Consider the following 11,367-nt stretch of genomic DNA (forward strand, 5'->3'; position numbering starts at 1 on the left):
AAAATATCCTCATATGACTCAGATAGATTACAACATACCTTCGAGGAATGATTTGGACGACAAAAAAGGTTATGTTCCTTTTTCTAGTGTCAACTTGCATTATATCTGGCATCATGTGACTCTGGAATGCTGGGACGTTCACTGGGCCATAACTTAGAGTAAACCCCAGAGTCGACACAAGCAAATAAAGACAAAAATACCTTTTTCTTGTTATAATGCCATCATTATTATTTTACTGATGATCCCTACAGAGTGTTTGTCTAGGTGGTGTCTTGACCTTTAAGGAATTTTTCTTTCGGTTTAATTGTTTAAGCGCTTTGTTACCCTGGTCTAGAAAAGTGCTCTACAAATATTACTTACTTACTTACAGAGTCAGAAGCCTATTGTTTGGTCTAACAAATGACAAATGTAAACTGCTGTTTGAGGAGTGGAAAATAATGGAACAGCAAATTAGAGAAAGTCCATAAAAATGAGTAAATCCGTGGGTAAAACGCAAATACCATTGCAACAAAATAAACAAAACATATTCAAAGTGTAATACATGCAATAAAAAAAGAAAAATCTACACAAATAAATGAAAAACATGAAGACATGAAAAAGGAACTTTTGGTCCCACTTAATGCCAAACAAAAAACAAAAATGTGGTTTAACATCATAAAAACACGTAAAGAACACATTACAAGAAAATCAATACACAATGGAAAAAAATAGCACAGTATAATTACAGTACAGTATTATTATTTATTTATGTTTCAATAAAATAAGCCTATATTAGCTCACACTTAATTTATATGATGTATAATTGTATTTAAATACATGTCAGACATTAAACCACATATTAGTTTAGATATACATTCAGAGACATTAAAAAAATGTATATATTATGCAAGTATTTTTTCACTGTTTTTATTTTATTATTATTATTATTTTATGTTATTATTATTATTTTATTTATTTTTGGATCCAGATAATTTCCTAACAAAATACAAGCATCCGTTCCTTGTTCAACTACCAGCATTTCCTGAACATATAATGTTAAATTTGTTCATCTATTCGTCGCTTATTTTTAACACAACGTCTTATAATTTTAAAATTAGATCAATATAATACAACATAATGGACGCCATACAACAAAATAAATATATATGACTTCTAAACGTCCTGCAATAATTTAATACTATAACTCATCTTCCAAAACTTGCTTGAAATTAACTTATAACAAAAAAACACTTTCAGGATAACATGCTTCATCTCTGAGCCCTGAAAAAACAAAACAAAAGAACACGTGACTGGCACCGAAACCCCTTTTTTTCTTCTATTTCTCTTTAGAGATTCATGAGGAATGTTGTGGCCCCTGAGTGCGTGAAACTATTGTCCCTGACGTGGGTTGTGACAGTGCGGCTGCAGCTACACACTCCTCCTCTGGGGGGGATGTGTCCTTTTTTTCTCTCTCTCTCTCTCTCACTCTCTCTCTCGGTGTGTGTGTGTGAGAGTGTGTGTGAGAGTGTGTGTGTGCTCACTGCTCCGCTGACGCCGCTGCATGTAGATTTAGCTGCAGCTGAACTCGTGTTTTCTCCACAGAAGCCCACCGTGCAGTAAGTTATATATTCACGTATATATATGTGTGTGTGTGTGCGTGCGTGTGCGTGTGAGGGGGGAGAGACGCCGCTTGATGTTGTGAGGATGTGGCACGAGATACGAGTTGAATCTGGACGCACAGCTGGAATAAAAAACGTCGCAGATGTGGATCAATAAGAATCGATTATTGGTTCGAGAGGTTCCGTGACACCCCCCCCCCCCCCCTTCTTCACTCCCCCGGTCCAGATCCGACCGGTACCAGCGAGTGGTCCCGTGGATAGGGACAGGAAAAGGGGGGGGGGACGCCGAGACTGGAATGAAGGAATCGGTGTTTGAATGAAATGATGTCATTTTTTTTATTTCATTCTTCTGGTAAAGATCGAGTTCTTGTGGTCGCAGGTTAATGTGTAGCCACGCAGTGCCCGCTCGTGATTGGCTGAGAGGGTTCAAGGGCTCAAAGGTCTATTCGGTTCCAAAGTTCTCGGGTCTTCATTAACTGGTCCCTAATTAATGTGGACTGGGAGTCACGTGTCAGCGGCTCCTTCATCTCTGGGGAAAAAAGCGGCGGAGTTTGCGCGCAGCCATCTTTGGTGCAACTGCCTCTGGAGTTTCATCATCATCTTCCTCCTCCTCATCCTCATCATCATCTTCATCATCACCTTCGCCTCGTTCACCTGTCAGGAGAAGAAACATGTCTGACGAGTCACTTCTGACTCCTCGCCCTCCTCACCCTCCTCCCCCAACACATCAGCCCTGGAACTGTTTTCTCGACCCTGGTGTTGGTTCAGTCGTCGCCATGGCAACACTATACTGATTTAGCAACATGGCGGGTCACATTGGAGCTCGTTCAGTGACACGAGTTTTTAAGAACACTCTCGATTTTGTGGGAAACTGTGTTATTCTCGGTGTTATCTTGATCTTGATTTTAGTGTATATTTTTTGAGTATTTTTAATTGATTGTTTAAGCGTTTTGTGACCCTGGTCTAGAAAAGTACTCTATAAATATAAATTACTTACTTACAGCACACTCGAGTATTTTGCGTTTGCTCAAGAAGAAACATGTCAATATATATATAAACTGGTAAAAATGTAGTGTTTATATACATTAATATATTGGTTTTTTTTAACTAAAGATATGGACAAACTCTAGATTATAGTTCTTTTTTTTTATTTTGAAATTTTTATTTAATTTTTTAAAACCACATTTTCATGTGTTTCATAAACGATGCCCCAGATTTTAAAGTTTCTCTTGAAAAAAAAGGCTATGCTCGACCAACGTTTCGAGGTTGTACGTTTTTTTTTCAAACTGTATCTTCCCGTAACGTTGGTCGAGCATAAATCATGATTTGAATTTTTTTCAAGAGAAACTTTAAAATCTCAGGCATCATTTATGAAACACATAAACATTTAGTTTAAAAAAAAAATTTTAAATTTCAAAATATATATATATATATATATTTGCCTTTTTCAAAGACACGGTTTCTTTTAGTGATGTCGCCCCAACCAATGTTACGAGGTGGTGTGCCATGGCCATGCCACCCCATAATGTTTTTCATGCTATTTCAATAGACACTGTTTATTTGAGTGACATCCCATACAGCAGATGAGCCGAGGTCTCAAGCGGTCAATCTGAAATTATTAACTTGCTCTTTTTGGTTGTTGGATGGAGTCCATGAAGTTCAATCTCAACACCCCGTAACACGCAAATGATGAAACTGTAAAATGGTGTAATTTTGTTACTTAAAATTAAAAATGTTTTACTTAAGTTAAAAGTATATTTTGAGTATTAAAATCTAAATGATTCATGTTTATATGAAACTAACAAAGAGTGACTAGGAAAGGAAAAACTGTAAGCTAGCTAGTTAGCTTAGCTAGCTAGCTTAGCTAAAGCTAAAGCTACTCCACAACACGTTTCTTTAACGTGTTTTAGACCCTTACATACAAAAAAGAGGGAAAGTTTACGCATTTTTTTCAAACATTACTACATTTTTAAGACCTTCCGAAAGGTTGCCAGTTAATTTTGGTTATTTTTTAAGACCTCAAAGAAAACCCTGAAGCTACGTTGTCTTAAAATTCACGGGTTTTGTTATTGGGTTCCAGATAAAAATGGCCTCCGAACTCTCCACCTCCATAAACATCAAGGAGCCCCGCTGGGACCAGAGCACCTTCACGGGTCGAGCCAAACACTTCTTCACGGTCACGGACCCGAGGAACGTCCTCCTCACCAACCAACAGCTGGAGCAGGCGCACAAGATCATCACGGACTACAGGTGGGTTTCAGCGCCGAGCAGGTCAGCTAGAGCTACAGTACATTTGAAAGCTGTCTGGGTTTTTAAATACTTCAAATTCTTATTTGGAGTTTTACTTTATCTTCTACTTTTAGTAAATACAATTAAACATTCCCATTCATTCTGAAAGATGTACCACCTCAGTATTCAAAATATTTATTCGAATAGTAGATTAAGATTTGATTGTGTTTTGTTAAAAATACAGATATTTATTAGAAATTACTGGCCATTATTGAGGAAATGTAATTTTTTTTGCTGATAATTTTGTTGTGAAATGCTACATATAAATAATATATATATTGTATATTTAAAAACACTTCAATTCAGAATATACGTTAAACTAAATTAGATATATTCCATTCCATATACCGTATTCTCAGCACTATACGGTGCACTGGATTACAAGGTATTGTATTTATAAAAATTAAATTAAATGTCTTAAAGTGCACTTTATAGTCCGGAAAATACGGTAGCAGTCTCCTGCTCATGGCCACGCTGGGTAACGCCGACTGATGGCCGCCGATTCCTCTGACCCGGCAGGAAAGGCGTCGTCTCTCCCGGGCTGACGGAGGACGAGCTCTGGAGGGCCAAGTACGTGTTCGACTCGGCGTTCCATCCGGACACCGGGGAGAAGATGATCCTGATCGGTCGGATGTCGGCGCAAGTCCCGATGAACATGACCATCACCGGCTGCATGATGACGTTTTACCGGTGAGACTCTCACACGTTTATTTAGTAGTTGGTAGGTATCACGATACAAATGCGGTATAGTGGGATACTGTAGTATCAAGAATATATTTGTAGTATTGTCGAGTACTTGACTCTGGTGTTTCAGAATTTACAGACCACATGACTCTTGACGAAGTCGTAACTGTTTTCATTTGTTTTGAAACCAAAATATGTTCAAACATCAGCTTTAAAATCTGCTGGAGTAGACTGTATCCTCTCGTCCTCAGTCATTATAGGAACACCGCTGTGTTTATTTGTTCCACAGCTGTTTCAAAAGAAAGAACCTATGATTGTCCTTTTAAAGTAAAGTGAACTAAAAAAAAAACATGATAGGCTTTATATTCTCAGTGTACCCTGTATATTCTTTTTTAATTTTAAGAAGAATTATCTGCCATCTTATCTTATCTTATGAACCCTTATTTCATTACCAACACCACATGTTAAACCTGTCTGAATCTTTTACCTTGTAAAGTATCGATGATACCACATGACTCTTGACAAAGTCGCAACTGCTTTCATTTGTTTTGAAACCAAAATATGTCCAAACATCAGCTTTAAAAGCTGCTGGAGTCGACTGTATCCTCTCGTCCTCAGTCATTACCAATGACTTGATCTTTTCTCTGGCCCTCAGGTCGACTCCGGCGGTCCTCCTCTGGCAGTGGATCAATCAGTCTTTCAACGCCATCGTCAACTACACCAACAGAAGCGGTGACGCTCCCCTCACAGTGGGGTGAGTCTCTCATTCATCATCCCCCCCCCCCTCTAACCCCCAGATGACCCCTGACCTCATTGTGTGTGCAGTCAGCTGGGCACGGCATACGTGTCGGCCACCACGGGAGCCGTGGTCACCGCTCTGGGCCTGAACTCTCTGTCCAAGGTTTGGCGTCTTCTCTTAAAAATGAGACATTCTGCAGAAGCTCCCCGAGACTCACTTCCTTCCCCTTTTTGTCCAGCACGTCTCACCACTGATCGGACGCTTTGTTCCCTTCGCCGCCGTGGCGGCGGCCAACTGTATCAACATCCCGCTGATGAGGCAACGGTGAGAAGCAAAAGTGACGCGGTCAGCGTTTTTTCTGTAACAGTGGACTCGGTCACGCCTCGCTGGTCATAAAGCACTTGATCAGAATGTCACCGTTAATGACTATTACAGTCTTTTATTACTGCCCCCCCCCCACACCACCACCCCCCGCTCACTTAACAACCCTCTTTTATTCCAGGGAGCTCAAACACGGGATCCCCATCACCGACGAGAACGACAACAGGTTAGGGGAGTCCACCAAAGCTGCACAACAGGCCATCTCTCAGGTCGTGGTCTCCAGGATCCTCATGGCGTCTCCAGGAATGGGTACGAAAAACACCTTTTCTGTCAATCATGTCGTCCTTTGACAACGTTTCTAAATCGTTCCTTCATCCTTATGATGGTCCGCATCCTGCTTCTGACACCATTTGTCACAGACATTTGTGAAAGTCATCCCAAGCTTGAGTCTTGATCTTCAGAAAATATGAGTAAAAATCATTTTAAATAGATCAAAACTTTAGGTTTATATATATATTTATATATATATATAAATATATATATATATATATATATAAATTATAAATTTAGTTTTTCTAAATATATATTATGTACATTTTTTATATGTGTGTATATATATATATATATATATATATATATAAGAAAAGGTTCATTTAACATTCAATTTTTTGTATTGTTCTCCAAAAAACAAGCAGGTCACAATGTGTTAAACATAAAAAAAATCTTTTCTTTCTTCACATTATTTTTCAATTTTGATCTCTAGAAAAAGAAAACATTTTTGGAAATTGAAAGGTTTTTGTTTATATATAAAGAACATTTTCATTCCAATGCATTTTTAACGATCTTTAAATCAATCAATCTGTAAATCCGTAAAAACTTTATTTTTCAATTTCATTGTTCATTTTCTTCAAAATTCTCTTCTTTTTGTGACTAAAATCTGAATATAATGTGTATAAAAGTTTCAAAAAACATTGTCATTAAATATATGTTTTAACACAAACATAAAATGAACAAAACATTTTCGCCAATAAAGATAATTCAAAACAAATGAACTATAATCAAAATAAATATATATCAGATGTAATCGATTATATCCATTAATGGTTCAGCCCTCGGATCAATCAAGTGTCCCCCTCGTAAAGACGTTGATCAACATCCCACTCCTGACACCATTCGTCACAGAAAGTGGAGGAAACATCTCTTAAATGTTTCTTAGAAATACATCATTCATGTCGAACTGATCTCAAACTACTTTGTTACGCCTTCACTCAACTCCAGATCGATGGCCCTTGAAACAGTTGCTGCTCAATGCTAACAATAAGACCAGGACTATGGAAGTACATCACTGCCATAAGGATTTTGAATAGTTTAATTTATTTTTTCAAATATTGAAAGGTCAAAATAATAAAAAATATTCAATATTTGTTATATTTTAATTTCAATTGTTCAATAGGTTTTCATTTGTAGACTTTTAAATTCAATATGAAACAATCTAAGCCTTTTATGATCAATTTAAAATATTCAAAGCATTTTAATTTCAATATAAAAAAGAAAAACACCAGCCAAAACCAAACGAGTACCGAGTTACTTAGTACTTACATGCATAAACGATCAGGTGATCACTAATATCAAAATATCTAACCTGATGCAGCAGTGATGACGTCACTTGATCGTTTATGCAGCAAGTATGATCCAGTAACTCGGTGCTCGTTTGGTTTTGTCTGCTGGCACTGCTGAATATTAAAGGATTTGTATTTATTTTTAATATTGAATTTAAAATGCTTCGAATTAAAAAAAAAGAAAAAAGAAATTAAAATATAACAAATATTGAATAATCGAAATTAAAATATAACAAATAAAGAATAATTGAAATGATTTCAACCTTTTAATATTTGTAGAAAAAAATAATGCAACCATTCAATAATCTGATGGCACTGATGTACTTCCATACATACAAACAATAAACCACTACAGGGGGCGCTAACAAGTGTTGAGTCTTGAAAAGGGCCTGTTTTGTTAGATATGGACAATTAAATAGCGAATGTACGATTTTTTTCAATGTTTAAAATGTGTTTCCATGAGAAAAAAAAGTAATATATTAAAATCCGACGTCAATGTTGACTCTGGTGAACCTGGTCCGACTAGTTCGGATTTAATTTAAGTTCATTAAGAAGATCAAAGTCCTATCAAAGCTAAACATATCTTTCTCTTCTCAGCCATCCCTCCCTTTCTGATGAATTACTTGGAGAAGAAGGCATTTATGAAGGTGGGTCAGAATGACCCGTTCAGTTCTACAAAGCTTTAGTTCGAGGTTTTGAGTCGTGAAACTCATCGTTTGGTCTTCTTTCCGCAGAGGTTTCCATGGATGAGTGCACCCATTCAAGTGGGCCTGGTGGGCTTCTGGTGAGTCGCCGGAATCTGTGGAACTCCAGGAATCACTGCACACAGAAGACACAAAGTATTTCTGATGTATTTCGTAAATAGTTCAAGAGGGATTCTGGGAAGTGAACCGACGTTTAAATGCTCGGAAGAAGTCGACGATTCAGCTTCTGTTGGCAAACTTAGTTCCTTAATCTTGAACCCGAGTGACTCAGATCGAAAGAGAGAACGAATGAATCAAGAACCTTCTGAACCGTCATGTCTGGAGTAACTTCTCAGTCATAGACTCGACTAGAAGAACCACCTGCGACACAACCAGGAAGTACTTCCTGTTTGAATCATCAGGTTACTAGAGTTCACCGCAGAAGACAGTCTGATGGTGGTTGACGCTCGGTTCTCTAGTGAGACGTAGAACTCGGGTAGTTAAATTAAACTTTATAAAAATTATAATTATTAAAATCGTAGATAAGGAATAAACGTAGTAAAGGATGGAATAGGTGAAAATATAGTTTTTATGATTAAGTAAATTAGTCCAAATGTATAAAATGTAGATTTGTTTCTTTATTATTCAATAAAAAAGAAGCTTCAATAAGAAATGTTACTTAAACAAAAAACTTTTATCTATTATTATCGTTTCATTTATTTTATTGAAGCAACTTTCTTTTCATTCAAATTATCTTTTTGGATTTAAATTATCTTTATTTTTCCAGATTTTTTAAATTTTAATAACACATTTTTTGATTTGAACAATAACGAAACAAAACAACACAAATATAAATAAAATAAATTACACATTTAATCAGATTCTTTCACCTCTCCCTGGCACATCCATAAACCTCAATTCAAAATATATTTTTCGATGATAAAAACAAGAAATCCGATGGAGAGGAAAAAATGTAAAAGGTCAATATGGTAAAATAATGTTTTCAATTACATGTAAAAGCTCCATTATATTTCCTATAAGATAAAATAAGGAAAACAAAACAGAATATCCGATAAAGAAAAATAATTCATATGAAATTTAATGACCTAATGTAGTTTTTACATTACACTTTTTTCTTCTTCTTGCAGTCTTGTGTTCGCCACTCCTCTCTGCTGCGCACTCTTCCCTCAGAAGAGGTGAGTGAAAAAAAAAAAAAAGTAAAAAAACATGTGTCCAAACCTTGAGCCCTGTGGTTCTCCTCGTCCCTCGCAGCTCCATATCGGTCGGTCGTCTAGAGCCGGAGCTGCAGGAGAAGATCCGGGCCAGTCACCCGGGATTGGAGAGGGTCTACTTCAACAAAGGTCTATGAGTGCCGAGAACCCCTTAGTCCCAACACTGCCAGACCCCCCTCCCCCCCCCCCGACCCTGGCCTTCCTCATTCAATGTGCCAAAGTCTTCAGTTCCCTCAGAAGTCATTTCATTCGTCCGATCACGTCCGATTTGATCTTGTGATTCTCTAAACCTTGACTTCATGTTCCACGCGAGGTTCCAGCGAACATGGTGCTATTTCTCACGTCAATAACCCGCTCATATTTATTCAGGCATGAACACACCACTCCTGTCGGCGCCCAATCAGCTCCACCCACGAGAAGCTCCTCCCCCTTTACTTACCACCTCAACGGTACAAAATTACACTTTAAAAATGTTTAAAATAATTTAAGTTTTAATTGTTGCCAAAAAAACAACAACTGACGATGCTTTCAAACATAACATCTAGAACAAAATAAAAAAGCTTGTTTTCAGTGGAATAACGACGTAAATGGATAGAGCGCTGACGCAGTGCATACCTCTGCCAAGGACCTCATTTCCCACTATTTCATTCAAACACAGCGTTACAATCAACAGAATAAAACAACTCCCATGATTGATGACATCTACTGGTTAACAGCAGTTTTTTTTAAAATGACAAAATGTTGTGACCTTAGCAGTTTATTTATTTTCGTCCTCCGAGGCCACCGTAGTTTTTAACCAGCAGTTCAAATAGAAGCGAGACGGAAGGCAAAACCAAATACAACTCATAATGATAAAAAGCAAAATGTCGTCATCCGTTATCAACGAGTTTTTCTCAAAAACATGAACTCCTTGGCAGAGGAAACAGTTTGGATTAATATTTATTTTTTTGAAGAAACAAAAAACGACTTGAAATCAGACAAATTAATTTTTGGCCCCGCACTAAAATGTTTGATCTACGATTAAATCACATTTAATTTATTTCAAAACTCTCTCCGTTTGTTAACAAGAGAGTCGATGATTATTTATTGCTGATGCACTCGCCTCGCAATACAAGTCCCATAATGCACTGCAACATCCAGGACTATGTATTAAGGGGCGTGTTCCTGATCCGTCTCGTCGGGTCCCCCTTGTGGGCGAAGCCCTCAGAGAAATAAAGTTGACATTAGACTCGGGTTTAGAGAGTTTCAGGTGATATTTTGAGCAGCAGTATTAAAATGTCACGACGTTCAGACGCTGGAGTGGAAGTCGATCAGTGGCGTCAGAATATTATAAGTTGAATTTAACATTTCAAATGTGGAACTTCTCAGTGAGAATCGTTGGGTTTTGTTTTTTTAGATTGAATATACATATATTTTTAAATCATTTAAGTCAATTATTTCACCAAATTCTGGGGAATACAGATGAAAACAAGCCTTTTCTGTCTTTTTTAACCATGTGTTTTATTAAATTGCATTTTCCCCATTTAAATGAACTAATACTTAAAATGTTTTTTCATGCATTTTTAGCATAAATATAAACAAGTTGGCACTACATTTACATTCAGAAATATTTTATATTGAATTAAAAATGCTCTGAATTTAGATATATATTTTTTGGAATTATTGGAATTAGAAATTATTATTTATTTTTGAAAATATTCGATTTTTTAAAACTATATAAAAACATAAGTACATTTAAAAGCTATTGAATACATGAAATAAAAACAACCTTTCAATAAAAACCAGAACACATTCAATAAGTAACATTTTTAATGTTAAATGATTCTATATATTCTGATGCCACTGACGTACTTCTGTAGTATAGTGACCTTCACGCAGTATTGTGTACAAATGTGGGTAAATGTTTGACATCAAACGTGTAGAAAAGTATTCACAGTATAACGTGTGCTGCTCTGAAAAAAAAAGTCTTCAAGATGGTGACGTAACGGTCGGTTATCTCTTGACCTGATAACGGAGGTTAAACATTAGAACGACTGAACCGAGTCGCGATGATGTCGGGCCAGACTTGGAAAAAAAAAAAAAATCAGGGACCAGATTAAACTGGTTTTGATATTGATTTAGTGTCTGACTCACTCATTCAAATGTTTACGGATAGAAATGCATCCAGTGTTGTTCTGATCATGATGGTCTGTAAAGTGATTC

General features: G+C 36.8%; 1 protein-coding gene across 1 annotated transcript; it reads left to right on the forward strand.

The window, feature by feature from the left end:
- Window positions 1-1,483: 1,483 nt before the first annotated feature.
- Window positions 1,484-9,432, forward strand: LOC148072068 (sideroflexin-1). Its single transcript, XM_087799711.1, has 11 exons — window positions 1,484-1,595; window positions 3,679-3,848; window positions 4,407-4,577; window positions 5,227-5,325; window positions 5,397-5,472; window positions 5,549-5,634; window positions 5,813-5,940; window positions 7,848-7,897; window positions 7,985-8,034; window positions 9,082-9,129; window positions 9,206-9,432. The coding sequence occupies exons 2-11, from the start codon at window positions 3,685-3,687 to the stop codon at window positions 9,300-9,302; spliced, it is 969 nt and encodes a 322-aa protein (XP_087655837.1). The 5' UTR covers window positions 1,484-1,595; window positions 3,679-3,684; the 3' UTR covers window positions 9,303-9,432.
- The last annotated feature ends 1,935 nt before the right edge of the window (window positions 9,433-11,367 follow it).

This window comes from Callionymus lyra, chromosome 9 (genome assembly GCF_982586985.1).
Source record: "Callionymus lyra chromosome 9, fCalLyr1.hap1.1, whole genome shotgun sequence".
NCBI lineage: Eukaryota > Metazoa > Chordata > Actinopteri > Syngnathiformes > Callionymidae > Callionymus > Callionymus lyra.

Bases quoted from the DNA above. Each gene is read 5' to 3' on its own strand.
- LOC148072068 (XM_087799711.1), top strand. From the start codon at position 3,685: ATGGCCTCCGAACTCTCCACCTCCATAAACATCAAGGAGCCCCGCTGG. The intron at 5,941-7,847 runs GTACGAAAAACA...TTCTCTTCTCAG, and splicing joins CATGGCGTCTCCAGGAATGG to CCATCCCTCCCTTTCTGATG. The intron at 8,035-9,081 runs GTGAGTCGCCGG...TTCTTCTTGCAG, and splicing joins GTGGGCCTGGTGGGCTTCTG to TCTTGTGTTCGCCACTCCTC.